General features: G+C 42.5%; 1 protein-coding gene across 1 annotated transcript; it reads right to left on the bottom strand.

Annotated features, from left to right (window-relative positions):
• Positions 1-231: 231 nt before the first annotated feature.
• lrrc3 (leucine rich repeat containing 3) lies at positions 232-1032 on the bottom strand. Its single transcript, XM_069663704.1, has one exon. It carries the CDS (start codon positions 1030-1032, stop codon positions 232-234), a length of 801 nt encoding a protein of 266 aa, XP_069519805.1.
• Between the last annotated feature and the right edge of the window lie 20313 nt (positions 1033-21345).

Here is a 21345-nt window from a genome sequence, read left to right as displayed (position 1 = left end):
AGTTGTAGAGCCACATTTACTAATTTAATAAACTCAAAATAAACGTCTGGGAATAATGTGAATATATTATTCATGGTCTAAATTACCCATTTAGGCCCTAAAAGCCCTAAAATAATGTGCTGATGATTGTGGGTTGAAAGCCTTTTTGGGATTTTGTACAGAACCACGCATTTTCTCATACATTAAAGACACACATACACACACACAGCACATGAATAGTTTATGATCCTGCTAGAGAACAGTGCTGATGGTGTCAAAGTCCTTGCTGATCTGAGAGCTGCTGGGCAGTGACTTGAGGTACTCCAGGTGCCTCCTTGCATCCTCCTGATTGTGTCTCACGTAGTAGATTACGTACGCGATCACCATAGTGAACCATCCGAACATGGTGACAAACATGGCTACATCTGTGGTCTTGTGGTGAAAGTTGCAGAAGTTGATCCCTGAGTCCAGCACCTGGATAACCGGTTTGCCTGCATATTCCTCCTGCACCGCTGTGTGGCAGATCACCTCGTTCACAGTCTCGGGGTCCAGCCGCAGCTCCCTCAGGACCTCCTGCAGCGTGCACTCACAGTGCCACGGGTTGTTCGAGAAGCTGATTTTCGCTCGTAGACGGGCAAATGCCTCTTTAGGGACACTTTGGATGCGGTTGTTTGATAGATCCAGGACAAGGAGGCTGTCAGAAACTCCTTGAAATGCTCCGACATCCACAGTTTCAATGTCATTGCTAGACAGGTCCAGCTCCTGAAGGTAGTGCAGGTCTTTGAAGGCGTGGTTGGGGATGTGGGTGATGTGATTGGATGCCAAAAGTAGCACAACTGTATCTCTTGGAAGATCTGACGGGATCTTCTCCAAGTTGCGAGACATACATTGGACCACGGTCATGCCACTCTTTTCTATACAGTGACAACTGATGGGACAAGCCATCACTGGTGCACTTTCCATGACTAATCCAAAGAGCAAGCCCCACAAGAGGGCAAAGCCATGACTGATAGGGGGCTTCCTGGGCATATCATGCCCCGCAAAGTCCTGCATATTCAGCAGCAAGCGCCCTCGGGTCCTGTCAGGCAAAGGAAATCATAGTCTCGCCTGTTTCTTGGCATTAATTGCTGATGATTGCAGCTTCATTAGCTCTCAAAATGGCATAATTTTCCTTTCATTCACAAAAACTGAAAAGGCGTATCTCGAGACACTCCTTCCAATTCGATGTGATAGAGTTTCATATAATCTTCTGAAAAGATCCCAAAAGAGGTCGTCCAAAAACCGAGCTGCTCACCGAGCATATTTCAGCAGGGAACTCTAATCCAAGGTTTATTTTGAGAACACTGTAAGCCTCAGAGAGTAGGGCGCAGAGCAAGCGGCACTGGAATCAACATGGCATGTTGTGCACTGAAAGAAAAGAAAAGAGTGTTATTCTTGAACAGGAAAATATATGAAAAGTTCTTATATGCAGCAGGAGATGATGAATCAAACGCATCCAGTGACTCTGGCTAAGATAAGTCATTTTATAAGTGAACAGGCAATTGCCTTTGTCTTCTTAAATTGAGCTGAGTAAATGCTATTCCCACGATGTTTACAAATGCATAATGTGATTATTGAGAAAAATCCATTTCACTTTAGCAAATCTCATAAACCGGCAGGGCAGCATTTTCTCATCCAATTAGGACAGCGTAATTCTGTTCTGCATTGTTTACCACAAACGGTACATGAAATTATACCCTGATGCTCGTGCACAGTGGTGAATATCAATCATATTTAGCCAGCATTATTCCATAGGTGGACGAAGACACAGAACAATGGAGACAACTCATCATCTTTGTCTCCAACAATAAGGAAGAGCTTCTTTTTGCACCCGTCCCTCACTTCAAGGACTGCTGTCTGTCATTCAGAGGAGCATGATAAGAATAGCTGCGGGCTCCAAATTTACTCCATCCGTCCTGCAGGAGGATCATCACTTTAGCACTGCGCACCCTCTGCTGGGCTAAACTGAACACACAATGAGACCCTCGCTGTGTTTGAGGTCATACGCCCCACGGAGCCGGTGTCTTCTTCTCATTTTTCACTTCTTCTTCTATTTGTCTTTGGTGGGGGCCTTATAGCTTGAAGCCAGACACACACTCTCTCTTTGTAACACACACACAAGTCTTAAATAAGCCCCCTTGCATTCACGTCAGTCTGAGCTCAGCATGAGGTGTGGACAAGATGTGGCACCAATACACTAGTGCTGTGTCGTTAGCAAACGATTTGATTCTTTTGAATGGCTCTTTGGTGCGAGCGATGAGAACCGAGTCGTAGGTGAGAGCCGTTCTTTTTATAGTTGTGCCCAAATTTCACTGCCCGCCTTTATGCCGAATTACCACTGGCAGTTTTTTTTCAACTGCAACTCCACTATACTAGGTCACCTGCAACGAAATCGTGACGCCACAACATGCCGACGGTGAGCAACATTATAAACCTCTGACAAGTTTGTTGTTTTTTTGTTGACATCTCTGTAGTCATACAGAGTTGTATCATAAATTATTGGCAAATCAATGACGTTGATGAATTGTTCCTATATCTGCTGTTTCCTTTTAAATTTCAAAAGTGCAGAATTTTAAATGTGCGTGTTGACACAGGAGAATATAGTGCAGGCACGTTGGGGAGTCTGACCACTCTCTCACCTCGGTTTCTCGGTTTTATGGCTCCGTTCCTTTCCGAGAGGCCATAAGATCCGGCTCCCTTCAAAGAGCTGTAATTCCCAACACTACAACACACACATGGGGCAGTAAACACCCTGCGGTTATGTTAAGACACCAATATCTTTAAGTCAAATAGTACACATTAATTTTTACTCTTTTTTTTAATTGTAGTCTACTTATTGTTAGAGCTTCAACATAAATTTGAATTAATTGCTTCCACTCTCGAATAAAAGTAGCCTAGGTGGCAAATTGGCTCTTACGTAGGCAAAAATTAACACGTTTTGTTCAGTTTTACAAGGAAATATATGAATTCTCTTCAAACCCTAAACGTATCACAGCTTGAGACATAATTTAGGAAAGTAAATGTATGCTTCCTAAATAAGAATACCCCAGTAGGAGTAAGAAAACAATCAATTGTGATCAGGCTAATGATGCTTTCAAGGCGTTGGTAATTTCCTATTGCGGATTTTAAACACCATGTGTAATTAGCCTATAACACCGGCATGAACAAATAGGCTACCCATGAGTTTATAACTAAGAGAACAGGCACTTACCGTTTAAGTATTTTATCTGGGAATTAATTTTCTGCTACTTTTTAAATCCTGTCTCGTGCCCAAGAAAGGTGGTGTTGAAACAAAGCGGAGAAATCGTCGATATTGCAGCAGTAGATTTTTCTTAGCACATGTGTATCATCCTCAGAAGACGGCGGAATCTCTTAGAAAACATACTATTTCTAAGAAAAAAAGTACATTGAGCTAGTTTCCTGCGCCCACGTCCTCGTGAGGAAACAAAGAATTACATGGTAAAGTTCCAAAAACAGCACGCGGGGAAGTTAATAAATCTCCGCGTGAGATAATTCATATCTCCAAGTCTTCTCAGAACACACAGCCCGATAGTCACACTTGTTGATGCTGATGGTGGTCGTGGTGGTGTTCCGGCGAGGTCTCGAGGAGCCGCACCTGTCCGACTCATCACGCGCCTCTCTCTCTCCGCACCGCGCGCGTAGCGCCAGAAGGAGTCCCGGCTGCGCGTGGATTGGTATACAGTTCCGCTGGCAGCTCTCCTCGTCCTCCAGTTCCCCCGCCTGGCTCTCTGTCTGTGTGTGTGTTTGTCCTCCTCCCTCGGCCGCCCTGACTGCACCTCCCCTCTCCCCCCTGAGCCCTCCCCTCCCCTTTAAGACAATTAACCAGAAAAATAAGCACATTAAATCTGAAAGTTGTTCCTGGAGGCGAAACAAGAACATTCATCATGGCAACTGCTTTGGTTATGAGAGTTATGTTGTAAATTAAGTAAAAAGGCCTGGATTATAACTGTATTTTATACAAACATAAAGCTCTTAAAAATGTAATAAAATAAAGCTATTTTAAACCCTTGTTTTATTCAAGTCCTTTACACTGTCTTGACTGATTACAAAGTGAAAGTAAACATGTAATAGCCCACCTCATGGCCTTGTCCATGTCAGATTGAACACTGATGTATTGATTACGCTAATCAACCCCAAGTCCTGTATCAAACAGACTATCAGAGAGCCGGCCTGTTAGGGATTTAGCCGCACAGCAGTGGATCAAGATGTCAGCTTCGAGCTCTGCACTGTATTCTGCTGCTAATTGCCCCATTCAAGGCTGATTCCACACTCGCAAACTGCATGCAAAGTAAGATATACCTATTTTGATTTGTCTGTTAACTAAACGCTACGAAACATCCAGTGAGGAAATCGTTCACCAGGCATGTCAGAATAATTTAACAGCAAATGCAAACACTCTTTCTAACGAAGCAATTAGTGGTGTTTCAATGTCTAAACAGTGTTCTGCAAACAGCATTTTATTCTCACACTTCATATGCTTGCTCATGATATTTTGTCAGGACTCTGTAGATAATATTATGAAGTGTAAGTCTGCATCTGCTCTCTATATTAAGTACCATTAGATCATTTGGTTGTGATTTCCTGCAATAACAAATAAAACAGACTTTACTCTTTCTGCAGGAGCACCATCGCCGCAATGGGTATAATTTGCATCAGTATGGTAAATGAGGTTACATCCCATGTGACCTTGTCAGATTGCCTGTACATGATCGCACATGCAGTGGAGAATTTAGCATTGTTGTTCTTGAGCCTAAATCTCCCAGTTTCTCTTGAGCTGTTGTTACAATTTAGTGCAGGTAATAAGAACCACGGTGTCATGTCAGTCTTCCAGATAACCTTGTCGAGAGCAAAACATGCGCTTGGAAAGAGTGAGTTTAACCGACAACTTCAATTCCATTTGCTCTCCCCCATGTGATCCAAAATGTAGGTCAGCTGGTCCCAGTGTTCCAGGTGTCACTCGAGCTACGGAGGAGTGCGAGTTGTTCATGGGGCCAGCCCTGCCACAGACTCCAACCCACAGTGAGCCAGCTGGCGTGATTAATTGTGCTATATGTGGCATTTAACTAGAGCTTAGTGTAAGATAGTACACTATGGTGCATTTTGGATGTGGGGTTACCATGGGGCTGTTAGTCCTATGATATATTCACTAGGACGTTCTTACAGTCTTTAGAGGATACATTTAATTACATTATATTTGTAAGTAGCTGTGAAATTGTTTCATAATGACCTCACAGTGCGACTTTAAGCAAAAATAGTCATGGGAATTACCAGTGGACTACATTCAATTTACTGACTGCAAAATAGCTTGTAGAGAAATTGACATGGAAATATTAACCATCTCTGCAGTTCCACTCAGATTTAGGCTTTTAGTGTCTTTTAGCTGTTTGACTTTGTGTTCCTGCCCTTAGCTGTACTCATTGGGTTGAGTTCAAAGGTTATATAGGGCTAAACCTTGTTTCCAGTCATACAGCTGATTTTATGCTGGCTGCCCAGCACCAAACAGCGAGACAGAGAGTTGGAAATAAGCTAATGCTAGCAATTCTCTGTGCAGGGCATCTGCTCTGCATTAGAACTATGTTAAATAATTGCTTAGGCCTTATCAAATAAAATCAGTTCAATTCAATTAAGCGGCTAAAGAGAAGCTAAAGAGAAAAAAGCTTGATGATGAATTATATACTTTTAAAGTTGGGGATGTTTAAACATGCAACTTGTTGCTAACACATTTGACATATCGACTTAAAGGGCCAGTTCGCCAATTTGCAACCTCAGTCCTATCATGCTATTATGGGGAGCTAACGCCATTATGGTAGGAAAGAAATGCAATTTGGCACTGTGCCTTTGGAGGACGCTATCCGCTTCTCCAATGGGCCCTGGAAAACCTCCGCCAGACTATGTAAAACACTTCATCTGGCGGAGGCCAGGGAGCTCGCTAAACTACACTTCCTCAATCTAGACACCCGCCTCTGATGTCATGTCTCGTTTTTAAACGACCCACTGGTTTATTCTCGTCGTATTTTGGATTCTGTACTGCTCTGAGCCATTGCCTGCAGTGATCAATGTCCTTTATTGGAACATGGTAGTATTTCACTCCAGCATCTCTCGCTGGGCCGTTCCTTTCTGAGGGAGGCGAGCAATGCATGCTGGGTGTTGTAGGAATGTAGAATGGCCAGAAACCACGAGCTGTTTGTACAACTTTCTCCACAGCTATGTCGCCAATTTCAAATATTATTGCTTCTATCGATTACAGAGAACACCGGCTTTGACTGACAGTGGCTTTTACCAGGGGCAAACTGCACCTTTAAGTTTAAAGTAGTCAGTGTTTTCAGCTGTCTGCACGTTTTTTATTGCAGCGTTAAAGAACTTATTATAGGGTTCATCCAAAAACTTCCAGCATGCATCATGGATGTGTTCTTTTGAGAGAAAGAAAATCTTTATTACAAAGACTAGATTTTTTTTTTGTCTTGCAGATATAAAACAGAAAACTAGTTAATGTGTCATCAAAAGTGAACACACAAGTCCGAGGTCTCCGCACTACAGTGAAGATGAGCTCCTAATATTAGTCGTCACTTATTGTTCCCTGATGAATAAGCAGGCAGGATTTGGAGTCAGGTTTCAACAGCTCCGTGATTTACAGCCTTCACCTGAGAAATTCTATTAGCTCAGACAGGTGCAAAAAAATGTAGCTTTTCAATGGCACCATAAAGAACTGTCGGTAGATGGTAAAACACGCCAATCTTCTATTAAGGTCTCACAGCTGTTACCTGGGAAGAAGTGGAGAATCAGGTCTGTCCAAGTGTAAACAAAGCTGCAAAGAAAGGACAGATCATTGAAAGATTTTGATCCAGATTAGCATAGAAGATTTAATAAAGATATCTTCCCTTTTGATCAGACTTGTAGCGTGTTTTGGACCATGTGCCCATGTGGGAGGGACATATGAATGACTCAACCAGCCACAGACGATGAGGTGTCGGTCTGTGGCAGCATCAAGTGAGTGAGCAGCTGATAGTGTGTCTCGGGGAAGATGCTATCTTGCTCCCATTCTTTAAAAGCAGTCATGTTGTCAGGGAAGAATGTAAGTGTTAAATATGAGTATTTTAATTCTTTAATTTACCTATCTGCTCTGTGCAGCTGAGGTAATCCCTGAATGTCATGCTGTGTGAAAAATTAATTTCCCTGTTGGATAATGAAGTTTCCCAAGATTCATGTGATGTCTCACCAGCAGTTTATGCACAGGCTATTTATTGTCCCTGCTCTCAGGTTGTCTGGCACCGGAGCACAATTGAGACTTTAAACAACAATTTATTATTACTTTAACCACATGTATAATTAGCATAACTGTGGGGAGTCAGAGAGGCACACGTATCAGGTATGGGGTCCATAAATAAAGACTTTGCAGACTTCATCACCAATACTTCCTTTTCATTTTAAATTGTCTTTTAAAACAAAAGTATTTCTATAAATAAGTGTTTAAGTGGTGCTTCAATCATAAACTAATCTCAGTCTATACTAACACACTTTTAAATGAGTATGACATGACTCATCACGGACAGTGGGCATGTCGTGCTGCTGTAAACAGACACTTTGTTAAATGACTCTGCAGTAGACCCGCGTAATTATTGCTTCAACTCCGATCGGCATTGATGGGAACACAAAACCCGGGTCGACACGCTTTCTAGCGTGACGCAGCGTATCCAAATTTGTCAGTGCCGAGTTAGATAAATAGACTGAATGAGTAATAGATGAAATAAAGACAAAACCACCGTAACGCCTGGATCCCACAAGATTCGTGTCCAGCGCGTTCCGTCTGCATCCCGGTTCTGGTCCGTCAGACGGTGTGAGCTCTGCCCACAGGAAGCTTGTCTGATTCGCAGCATAGCGGAGTGCTGGCCCAAGCAGCTAGATTCGGGAGATCACAACGTTGCACGAGAATTGCAAAATCCAAAATAACATCAATGTTAAACAGAGCAACACACAAACAGCAGTTCAGTTTGCACCTCCGAGGTTGATTATCTGCTCACCTTTCCTTACCTTTTGTGCTTCTACCATGGCTGAGGACACTGCTTAATTAAAAGTGTTTTTTTCAAGATTTCATTGTTTTGTTGTTATGAAAACAGAAAAACGGGAGTCTGTACATGGTGTTTTATTTTGAAATGATCGGATGCTGTATGCTGTTTTCGTGTGTGACTTCCTGTTTGGAACGATCTGCTCTGTTCAGCTTGATGCGTGTTTGTAGCGGCCTCCGTCAAAAATCGACCCCGGTGCGGCCCCGGAGACGGACCGCAGCGCATGCTGTGGAATCACGAGCATTGACTTGAATGGGCGCAATCGACTCCGGAGGTCGCGGCGCACACGGAATGCACCGGCAACAGATCCTGTGGAATATGAGGGTAACATCTTCACTGGCCTCCATGCTGCTTACCAAAGAGTATAATATAAGTTATTTGTGTGTACTATTGTTTACTAACCCTGTTTCAAGCGCGACGTCAGGCAGCGACGCAGCAGAAAAGAGACCGAAAGGAGTATACTCCACCGACAATGGGAAAAGAGACAATCGGCATTTATTAGCGGGTCTTCCCGGGTCTGAAAAACCTGCTTCAACGCGGTAATTTTGGTGGGAAAGTGGTATAAGACTCAATAAGTGAGGGAAGGTGTCTGCATCATAAATACCAAGTCTGTTTTTGCCTGCACACACAAAACGCAACCAAAGAGTTATCACACTGATATTAAGTCAGAATTTGAGGAGTAGTAAACATAGCAAGCATTGTGTGTTAATAAAAACTCTCTTAAGTGTGGATGTAGCCTGTGGTAATCCTGTAAAACCTTGTGAGGTGCTGCCTAAACCAAAGACAACACCCACAGACTGTGTCAGGCTAAAGTGGGAGTCATCGTGCTGGGAGGCAGAGAGAGAAGCTCTGAGAGCCAAACTGGCTGAATCACTTACATTCAGAGTTTACCAGCGCTGACTGGCACTCCGCATTATTCAGTCTGTTTCCTCCTTTTTGTACCACACTGACCGCTCATCATCACCGATCCATCATTCACTTAGTCCAAACAAAGGAACTCCAGCTGCTATAAATATGTTGAATTAGAACGAACAGGCCCGAAGATATTTAAGTTGAGCACAAAAGCGCGGCTTGAGGACAACATTAGCGACTGGAGGACGGACTTTATCTCGAGATATATCTGCTGAGCTTGATTATTCTCACACACAAATTCCATCCTTTGTCTGACCAGATAAAGGGTCATAACAGGTCTCAGTGGTGGCTTCATTGTGCCAAAAACACACACATACTAAGGAAGAGAAAGGGAGGACTGTGGCAGTCAGATAAAAGAAAGCCAAGGTCAGGAATTTGGAGCACGGCTGTGACAGCGGCGGCAGAAATACCACGCATTCGCTGCCAGAGCGGTGCAGCAGGTTTTTTCCACATCAGCGACTTGTGCTCACCTTCTTCAATCAATTTAAGTCGTCAGGCAGAAAAACTCGGCGTGGAAGGGGTGCGAGTGTGCAGCCATTCATCTAGATGAACAACAGCACTAGCTTTACCCCCATATCAATTTATTGTGATTAATGTAGCCACGGTGGACTTTCCTCTATGTCAGGTTTTTTTTTTTATTCTGCAAAACGCATGTTTTGTCCTGAATGCCTTTTGATTCTGTGAGGCTGCTTGGATGGATGCTGTAAATAAGATGGCACTATTCCATATCTGTCCCATGATAAACACCCGGCTGATGTGTTTCTAATGATCATCATCTATTTATATTATAGTCCAGGACAATTGCTATTAATTGCCCCTTGGACGTCTAATAAGAGCTCCAAACGCAAAACACATTCATCCAACTCTGCCAAAATCCAGGGGATAAGGCCCGCTGATGTATGACCACTTGTTTCTAACACTGGAGATGAAGGACTGCTGTGTGGCTTGGTGTGCGTGTGTGTGTTGGCATAGTAGAATTTACTCAGCAGGCCACAAACACCGGTCCTGTTGCCACCAGGAGGCCTTTCCCCCTCATCTCCCTGTCCACCTGTGTGTTAATGAATCTCAAATGCTTTAGAGGAGACAAATTACCCACGTCTGCTACCTGCACTTAATTCAACCTGTAGCCCACTTACTTCCCCGAGTTCATCACTTTGGATTTCTTGACGAAGTAAATTTATCTCTTTTGAAGGAGGTCAAGACACTGGCGAGTTTGAAATAATCCATCTCAATTACGATCTTACTCCAGCAGCGAGCATGCGCATGCAGCGAGGTGTGGGGTGTAGCTGTCTGATTAGCTGATGTAATACATCTACAGCTGTTTGTATGTGACAGCATGACTGCTAATACAGCACAGAATTAGCTGAAGCATGGCAGGTGAATCGGCAGAGCGTGATTTATCATCTGACAGTGCACCGTGTTATTCTTCAATATGTTATGAATGATGTTGAACCTGTGTACCAAAATAGATTACCCAACCATACACTGACCTTTTTCAGAACATATATGTGCAGTATAACTCTCTTCATGAAGCATCTGAGCTAACTACAGATGATGGAGTGAGAGTAATGGTACCACAAGCAAGGCCTATAGTGCTTAGATGGGATGAGATTGCTGTGGTGTCTCTTGGGGTTTCTCTCTCTACAAATGAAATACAAGTGCACAAGGTGCAACAGCAGAACCAGGGTGATTTTTTATTGAAGCCAGGACCATCCTGCTCAGCTTGTTTGCTTTTCAAAGAAGCAGGTTAGAAGAAAAAAACAATCAAATTAATGTTTGCGTACTCAATCATTTGCATAACTTCCAGATAGGAATCGATGTATGGTGTGTAATGAGGGTGTTAACATAAAGAATCAAACGCCCTTCTTTTCCACCCAGATCGTAGTTATGCCCGAAGAAAATTTCATATTACACTTTTAAGTGATGGGTGACAAAATCTGAAGTGTTCATTATGTGTTAATTCAAGGGGCGCTGAAAAAAGCCACAAAAAAAAGAAATGAATTCAAAAGTTTATATGAGGTAAATTTGAAGCTTTTACAAATGTATCAATGTATGGAGTACAAATTTCCCTTGTTGCATTGTTTCCACAGTGAGTCGATCTGCAGTCAAGAGTTTAATAACACAAACAAGCATTTTTTTTGCCCAACATTCTTCATACTCAAACAAAAGCCTTACATCAAGCTCATCCCGTGCAAGAGGATAAAAATGAAATAAAATCTTGATGTCTGGAGTGTAGTCCCCCTGGTTTTATAGATCCCTGTACTGTGAAAGGCTCAGTGAAGGAACAGCAAGCAGAGACCTACAAAATCAATCAACTGCATGCTGTACATTTTCCAACATGCCTCAACCTTACACTACAAAATGCAAAAGAAATGCTGCTGACTCTGTCTTCTCACCCATGAGTATATAATAAATATATATTGTGTTTGGCCTTTTGCCTTTATGTGATGTGGATGGCAGGGGATAGAATTGGAAATATTCTCAGGGGGTGTGGATGACCTGCAGAAGGGCCGAGGGTCAGAGTCGAGCTGCTGCATCAAAGACTTTGCCTCTACACGGGCACGTGATTTAACCACTGAGCTAAACCGACACACCTTTTAAGGCTTTCTGATGCAAATCAAGACCCACACAAGTGCAGCAAGCTGGTGTAGAAAGTATCTGTATCTCCGCACATGTTTAAACATCTCTGTTTTTTTTTTGTCTGAGGGCATGTTTGATCACTCATGTGACATCACTCAAACCACCACATCACTCTCTGAAACCGTGTAATATATGTGTTTGGCTCTGCGTCTTGCCTGAACCGTGTGGTGTGTGGGATTAAAATACTAAAAATCTGTACAAACTTGCATCGGATCATATTTCATTTGACAGTGTTTTCGATGTAATATGAATCAGCTTGTGGTGTTTGGCAGGTGTATCGCGGCCAAGGTGAAATGTTTTTTTCGGGAAAGCGGTAAAGTTTTATGCCACTGTGTAAATTCTTTTGACAGGCCGACAATACTGTAATTTTAGCAGCACGTTGTTTTCAACAAGGTAAATGACCTCAATTTCAACTCTCTTCTTCCACAAGAGACGCAGATAAACAGCTTACACACATGCATACACACTGTTAAATATACCTGTGTTCGTCAGTTATGTTCAAGTCAAAATAACAATTTTATATTAGTGTGACTCAGGTGATTTAATTACTGTACTGACTGTTGTCTTTATGGTCTTTAGCTCGTCTGGAATGTGACATGCAATTAATGTTTAACAGCTGCATTTTTAGTGTTGTCACCTTTATAAACATGATAAATAAAGTATTCAGACAGCCGAGCAGATAGGACATAAGTTTCTCAGTGCACTGCTAATGTACTGTGTAGCTTGGGAATGATTTCCTGCACCCTTGTGGGCATCTCCCTCGTGGCAAACTCCATCAGGACAACAATTTCATGGCTGAAAAAAGTCCAATTTTAAGGATATGGCTGATGATATTTTCTCTTTAATATTATCAACGACTGCCCAGAAGAGACCAAAACGAATAATGAATTCATCCCGCCCACAGGTGTTGTTGTTATTGCCATGGCATGATATAGCTTCTGTTTCTGTGCCACAAAACTTCATTTCCTTACTTATAGAATTTTATGACGTTTACTCATTAAATAGTGGAATACTGGAAATGCAAAGGATGCCACAGTTTTAGGGTTGTTTTCTTGCAGGTGTCTCAGCTGTTTTTAGAGTAATTTATAGTTTAAAATTGTTGGAATTAAAAAATATTGTAAAAGTTTTTTCTATGAAAGTAAAACTTTCTTCTCTTGTGTGTCTGTCAAATTTCTTCCTGTACGTCATGTAGACAAATTTTTTTATAAACTTGGAAATGATGGGGACTCTTATTCTGCTTTTTCTTTGACAAATAATTAAGTGTTGGGAGTTATTTTTGCACACATAAAACAAATGGATTTGTCAGACAGCGTCCCCAAAGATAGACTGGAAGTACAACAACGCTGACTAACAGAAGCTTAGCCTGACGTAGGCACCAAGATGCCCAGACAGTCCTCAGAATTAGAGCATAATTTGTGTGGGCTGAAAGAGTTGCCAATCAAAACGACTCCCACATGGATGTCAGGGTTATTCCAGAGTCTCTGAACACAGAAGAGTCTTTTTTGTCAGATAAACTGCTGAATCTGAGCGCTGAGGATGAGCAACGTTTGTACTCATAAATGATGAACTCTTTATAAGAAACACTAACTCCCTTTTTTACACTGCTCCTGAACTTGATAACAAGTTTTTAAATATTTAGCCTGCTGGGAATTAACTTCCACCGCACGGTGGCGTGGGGGTTGGCACTGTCGCTTCACAGCTAGAAGGTTCCTGGTTCAAATCCCAGTTCAGACGTAGGGGCCTTTCTGTGTGGAGTTTCCATCTTATCCCCGTACATCCGTGGGTTTTCTCCGGGTACTCCGACTTCAGGCTTCAAGACATGCTCGGTTCATTGGTGACTCTAAATTGCCTGTAGGTGTAAATGTGAGCATGAATGGATGTCTGGGTCTATGTGTCAGCCCTGTGATTGACAGGTGACCTGTCCAAGGTGTACCCCGCCTCTTGCACAATGACAGCTGGGATAGGCTCCAGTTTCCCCGTGACCCTGAACAGGATAAGTGGTATAGATCATGGATGGATGGATGGGATGTACTGATAAGATTAAAGCAGCTAGGAGGACCCTTCATTTGGTCTTGATTTTAGCGCCCCCTGTGGACAAAAGAGGTACTGGTGTTGTAAAAATCCTGCTGTCATGTGCATTTGTTCTGGAAGCGATCTTCTTTTTAATACAATTTTTATTCAAACAGCTGTTTGCAGACTGTTTAGCATTTAACTAATGTATCTGTTTGTAGCTGTGTCTTTATAATAAATGGCCAACAGTAGCATGCTACACAGTAGTACTCATAGCCACTAAGTCTGCCCATAATCAGGGCGTCATAATTGACGACCAGCTAACCCTTAAGGATCATGGGGCCTCGATTTACCCTGTACAACATCAGGAAGATCAGACCCTACCTTTCAGACCATTCAACACAAGCTGGTACAGGCTCTCGTGATATCACGCATTGACTACTACAACTCCGTACTGGCAGGCCTCCCTGCATGCACATTCAAACCTCTGCAGATGATCCAGAACGCAGCAGCTTGACTGGTCTTCAATCAACCCAAAACGGCACATGTCACTCCACTGCTCATATCCCTCCACTGGCTCCCATCAAATTCAAAACCCTGTTGCTCGCTTACAAGACAGCAACAAAAGCGGCTCCTGCCTACCTGAACACCCTCATCCAGGTCTACACTCCGTCACGCCCACTACGCTCTGCCAATGAAAGGCGCCTGGTACTCCCATCACAACAGGGCCCTAAGTCACTAACTGGACTCTTCTCCTCAGTAGTCCCCAGGTGGTGGAACGGGCTACCAAACTCCATTTGGGCCACAGAGACCCTTTAACCTTTAAGAAGAAGCTAAAGACCCAGCTCTTTATGAACACCTCTACACTTAATGATATTGATGCTATTGAGGATGATGACATCGAGGATATTGTTGTTGTTGTTGACGTTATTAATAATACAAAAGAACGATCTGTGAACTTAAAGCTGTTTGTTGGCACTACTAACTTCGTTCCCTCCTGTCTTGATCGATGAACTCTCAGATGTACGTCGCTTTGGACAAATGCGTCTGCTAAATGAAACTGTGACATTGTAACATTGTAGCAAGGCCAACATGACTCTAATGTTATAAGCTGGTTGTATTGAATAAACGCTGCCCTTCTTAAACCTTCATGTACTGTACACAGGAAGCGTCTCTCACTGTGTTTCATTAAGGTAGAGGAACAACTCTGGATCAGTTTCAAATCAAGATCAAACATGTTTTCTCCCGTACTCTATCAGTCCATTCTCCACTCAGTTCTTTGCTTTATATCTCTTTGCTGATCCTGAGCATGTGTGGGTGGTACTCTCTAAAGAAAAATGTCTTCCTGCTTCCTTTTACCGGGCTTACGTACTTCTACTTGGCTGGTGTGAAGTAAACACTGTAGGCTCTTCCGGGCTCTGTGAAGTATATCACTTTGTCTCAATCCGAACTTGGAGCAACGATGACTGAGCGTAGTCAATGTTCTCTTTGGTGATCCTTTGTGCTTTTGTAGGTCATACAGACACATCCAATTAAACCGAGACCGTTTCATAAGCAGTTGAAAGCTTCTAATTGTAGATGTATAATTGCTTGTACATATTGGAGGCTTAGCGTCCTTTGTAGCACAAATATAGGCTACAGAAAAATGGCTGTGAACAGACCTCCTCATATAAGACCATGTATCACTTTCAGGGTGCGTTGAACTCTATTCACTCAGTTTTAAGAAACATTAAACCCAATTTCTGTTACACCAAATCTGAAGCCAAGGGTGAATTAATTTCCCACACAAACCTGTCTTACAATCTGCTCTGAGAACACTCAGGAGAGCCGCGTCTCTGTTTAGGGACAGCAGGCATGTGGCAAAGAAAAAAAAAATCATTTAATGAAAGAAATCCTCTCTTAATGAGATGAGTCACAATCTGACCCCGACATCCTCTGAATATCGACCACATTCTCTCCCATAATGCACCTCGGCAGATTTAAGACACCAGGATGCATTTCATTCTTGTTTGCATAAAGAATGAAAAATAAATGACTCCCCGCAGCAGCTTCCTCGCTCTGTTGACAGGCTAATCTCGCCATTATCTCTGACCTGTTGATGTATTGACACACTCCAGTAATGCAGAAGCCACGAGTACGACCTGTTAAAGGCTTTTCAGCAGAGTGAGGTGGGGACATTGATTTCAGTGTGTGTTTTTAATTAGAACTGGGTCCTCAGATGTCAGTGGAGACTGGTCATGTTGAGTCATATGAGCATTACTGTTTAAGTCTCACTCTAACATATATACAGGTTACGTTAGGATACATGTTCACTTAGAAACCCATGTGAAGCTAATTACTGAGAGTGACAGTGATCCAATAAAACATACCCAAGGCCAGTTAGGGGAACATTAAAGTTTCAGTAAAAGATATTTTTAAATTGACAATGTGTCACACATTGACGGCATATAAAGTGGAAAATGTGTCTCCATCTCCTCATTGTACAAAAGTGAAGCCAAAATAGCCCCAATGTGTTACAAGGACTGTCCTTATGAGGCCGATGACAATGTGTTTGAAAGCAGGTGCACGCTGCAGACGTTGGTGAGGACAGCCGACGAACAGCGAAAGAGCAGCACCACCAACTCATCGAGCAAAGTATCCAGAGCCGTAGAGACAGAGAGTCGCGTCAGTGGAGGTCCAATATGCTCCATGATCCGCCACTGGGATGACACAACTCTCTCTCTACGTCAGTTACTCAGTCAGTCACATACAGACCTATGTGTAGGGCTGACCCCGGTGGTCAGCCAAAAAATAAAGAATTTTATTTACAAAAAATGAATGTCATCATAATTACCAAAACGATCTGAGTCTGGAGCTCTGGCAAAAAAAGATCAAAAGGAATAAGGAAGTCTGGACCGGCCACACAATGGGCCGTAGAACCCCGAGCCTCCCCCCCAACCTAGTAAAAGTTATAAATAAACAAAACTAGAAATGACGGCACGAAAACTAGACTTCCAGCAGAACGGGGGAGCGCCTAACAGTCAACAGAGCTGTCAATCATCCTTTTTACAGCATCAAATTACTGATTAAAAGTAAACGTGTCCGATAAATTAAGACTTGGACGTGTATTTTGACTTTATCGTCTGACTCATGTCCCATCTGTTAACATGGAGGAGGCGGACTTTATGACCTATACTAAAGCCAGTCAGGTTTTGGCTTCACTTTTAAGGAGCTGTCATGTCGTCCATCTTTTTATACAGTCTGTGGTGTCACATGGCAACTTGTGTATGAAAGGGGTCGTTTAAATTGACAAACCTGCAGAGAATTAAAAACAGACTATTTCATTCCATTCAGCTCTACAGAGCATTTTAGCGCCCTTGGACCTCAACTTTATTGTTTGGTTTAATCCAAATTATTTCATCATTATTATTATTATTTTTTTAGCAAAACATGTTACTGGCTGCTTCCTCAACAGCATGAAACAACAAACAAACAAAATGAATGCTGTTGCTGAATAAGAATAACACAGTCAAAAATCTTTTTTCAGTCATGTTTCTTCCAGATCAAGTCTCAAATCTTTTTTTTTTTTCAATCGCTGACCTACATTAAGTTTTATTCTTAGCTCCATTATTGCAATGGGCCTAACTCAGGTATCAGCCAGAGCCCAAACTGTGGTCCACAGTTGTTACAAAATGCTGCAGCGGGACTCATTACAGGGACAAAGAGGCATGACCACATTACCCCTGTATCCTCCCTCTATTGGCCCCTGTTGGACTTATTTTATTGTGTTGCTCACTTTTAAGACCTTAAACGGCCTTGTTATGGGATACATTTCTGATTAACTGATCTGTTAGGTGTCCTCTCGACCATTAGGACCTGCTGGTTCCTCCCAGGTCACAGTTTGTGTGATAAAAGGTGAAAAAGTGATCCTGAACTCCAACAGACACACTACTAGCTTCTACCTACAAGGCACCACAAAATCTTTATTAAAATGTAGGTTTTTCAGGTGTTTATCTGTAAAGAAGAGACTAAATTAATTTGTCTTCAGCAAAGTCCGGCAGACAACAAGGAGGCCGATGGTTTTCACTCCTAACCAAACAGCAAACATCTGATCTCACTAAGCTGCAGAACAACAACCAGACACACAGGTTTACCCAACATCAGGCACCAGCTGGCAGGGGCCAAACACACCAGAGCAAAGCAGATTATGTCACACAAGCTGTTAATTATGGATTTTATTAATATGTCAAACAATTCTCAATGATTAGATTCGGGTAACCTGAGTGTTTGTGTTCATTACTTATAAATGCAATGCAGCTTTCTTTGCAAAGCTTTCTTTTCAGGTCCAATCAAGTCATTTAAAAAATATATGACCTACTTTGTTAAATAAATTAATAAAACTTTCAATCTAAACTGTATTTGAAGTTTTTACCTCTCCTCCTTTGTTTCATTTCTTTTCTTGGCTCCTTCATTGTCCTTTTCTCCTCGTTGACATCATCTTCATCCACAGCCTGCCTATTGTCTTCACCAACCTAACAATAAAACAAGGTCCTGATCTCCTGTTTTTTCCCCTTCACATTTATCTGTGTAATTTAAAGTCTCTTTTATTGTGATGTCAAGCGACCAAGCTCTCCTTTGAGAAAGAAAAGCACAAAGAAACCAACATAAAACTGTTTGTTTTATATCCCTTTACCTTATATACCTTATATAATGGCCCTTTTACTACATACCTACTTAAACATTTGCAATAATCCATTAATGTTGCATTACTAGATTTGAGATTTACTCCTTTTTCTCTTAAAGGCCGAGCAACAACAAATGTATTATATATTTCAAATACGGCATACCTTATTGGAAATGCAATTTTTTTTTTAATACTTTTTTTTGGCTTTTTATGCCTTTAAGGACAGACAGGACAGGGGATAGTGTTGGAAACGGGGAAGCAAGGATGGGAGATGACATGTGGCAGTTAGGGCTGATAGTGGGAGTCGAGCCCGGGCCGCTGCACTGAGGACTGTAGACTCTGTACATGGGCCGCCAATTTAACCGCTGAGCTAAACCAGCGCCCCAATCTATTATAGAAGTTTAATGTAGATTTGAAAAACAGCATGCAACACATTCACTCCTGCCTCTATTCGTTTCAGTCTCTAATCCACAGGTACCTCCTGTTGGTCGCTCAATCACTAAATGTATTTATTCATAAATTTGGTTTTGTTTTCATTTGTTTCTAATTTTGTTGTTGTTGTATTGTTGTTTTTGTCCTTGCTGTGCTTTTTTCATTGCCTCTCCTATTACCCCGTACTGCTTTTAACCACAGTGCAGGGTAATACAGGGAGAGTTTGCACCATTGGGGAAAAAAAGGCAACTGTTTCTTCCATCAATGAAAACAAAAGAGCGCTGATGAAGTTATTGAATATTGCCAAATCGCACCTGCTACATATAGCTTCCTCCTTTCTCTCAAGCATTGTCAATGGTCCTTATGTGGCCTGTAGTGAATGTGCGGCTAAATACAATTTGGGACTTTGGGAGTGTAATCAACAGCTGCTGGAAACAGACATGTCTAACAGCCATGAAGGATGTGGTGTGGACCGATGGTCGAGTTGTAAACAAGGTGACCTGGTGTCGCCCCGAAGAGCGTCGATGTTAATTTGTTACATGCCTGTGGACAAAAGGTCCCCTGTGGCTCGGTCTCTTGTGCACACACTGCAGCTGAATGTCAGCTGTAACATGGCTTCATCCAATTAACAGCAGCGACTCTTTAAGAGGAAACTAACAGCTTACAGTGGGAGACTCTACACAGCCCTGTAAGTGGTTTATGTTGAGAATTACGCCTGGCTCCAATGTTTATAATGGAAACTGACGGAACACCGATCAGCCATAACATTATGATCACTCACAGGTGAGGTGAATTGATTATCTTGTTACAATGGAAACTGTCAGTGGTGAGATATGTTAGGCAGCAAGTGAACATTTTGTTCCCGAAGTTGATGTGTTGGAAGTAGGAAAAATGGGCAATCGTAAGGATGTGAGCGACTTTGACAGGGGCCAAATTGTGATGGCTACACGAATGGGTCAGAGCATCTCCAAAACTGCAGCTCTTGTGGGTGTTCCCAGTCTGCAGTGGTCAGTACCTACCAAAAGTGGTCCAAGGCGAAAGGGTCATGAATGGCCAAGGCTCATTGATGCGCATGGTGAGTGAAGGCTGGCCCGTGTGGTCCGATCCAACAGAAGAGCTACTGTAGCTCAAAGTACTGAAAATGTTAATGCTTGTTCTGAAAGCCAAAGCGCCTACAATGGGCACGTGAGCATCAGAACTGGACCACGGAGCAATGGAAGAAGGTGGCCTGGTCTGATGAATCACGTTTCCTTTTACATCATGTGGATGGCCGGGTGCGTGTGCGTCGCTTACCTGGGAAGACATGACACCAGGATGCACTATGGGAAGAAGGCGAGCCAGCAGAGGCAGTGTGATGCTTTGGACAATTTTCTACTGGGAAGCCTTGGGTCCTGTCATTCCTGTGGATGTTACTTTGACACGTACCACCTACCTAAACATTGTTGCAGACCAAGTGCACCCCTTCAAAGTATTCCCTAAAGGCAGTGGCCTCTTTCAACATGATAATGCGCCTATGTAATAATTTAATTTAACATCAATACACATTTACATGTGTAGAAGAAATTAATAATCTTCAGGTCCGATTCAGTGGCTGGTTCAGATGAGTTTTATTCACTGCGCAGTGGAGAGAGATCATCACAGCAAGTTGTAGAAAACCTCTCTGACTAGAGTCAGCTCTAGTCAGATTATATATCTTGGGTCACAGTAAACAAAGGGCTAACCAAAAGGGCTATGCTTATTGAAATCGAGCAACAAAGGGCAATACACAACCAAGATGAAGAAGCTACGGTGTCATTCTCAGAGGGGGGTGTCTGGGGGACCAAACTAACAAGAGGGTTCAAGCTAGCTTCTCGAGGCTCATACAGTGGTCTTAGGTGTGAAGAACTCACAGTCTGATGGCTAAACAAATGTATAGAAGGAAGTTAATCACAGGGGTTCCTTTGGAAACCTCAAAACCTTGATTAACACTGATGTGATAGCAGGAAGGAAAAAGAATACACTCTGATGTTGTTCAGCTCTGAAGTTACAATTTGTTGAGACAATTTAACTAAAAGTAGAAAGGTGGAACGAATTGTGAAGAAAACCATAATTATTTAAGATGTTAAGAAATACAGAATTAAAGCTATAAATTCTGTTTCCACACATGGCAGCGCTTCAAAAGAGAACAATGAGAGGTGGTGGACACATGTCGTCCATCTTTTTATACAGTCGTCTCAACCTAAATGGATGGATCCATCCATCCATTATCTTCTGCTTATCCGGGGCCCAATCGCAGTGGCAGCAGGCTCAGCAAGGTGACCCAGACGTCCCTCTCCTCAGCAACGTTTTCCAGGGGATTCCGAGGCGTTCACAGGCCAGACGGTATATATAATCCGTCCAGTGAGCTCTGGGTCTGCCCCTGGGTCTCCTCCCAGTTGGACGTGACCCGGAAAAACCTCCAAAGGGAGGCGTGAAAAAAGGATTCCTTGGCGTATTAATCAGTGTATATCATGCACACCAGAGGAAACATAATGAATAGGCTGACAGACAAGAGGCGTGTCGTGGATGTGATGTCTGTGACAGACAGGGAGAACTTAACACATCTTA

Source organism: Semicossyphus pulcher, unplaced genomic scaffold, assembly GCF_022749685.1.
Source record: "Semicossyphus pulcher isolate SPU_LCO1_2020_fin unplaced genomic scaffold, fSemPul1.0.p SCAF_15, whole genome shotgun sequence".
NCBI lineage: Eukaryota > Metazoa > Chordata > Actinopteri > Labriformes > Labridae > Semicossyphus > Semicossyphus pulcher.
The sequence above is the reverse complement of the archived record's forward strand: the minus strand, read 5'-3'. Positions and strand labels throughout refer to the sequence as shown.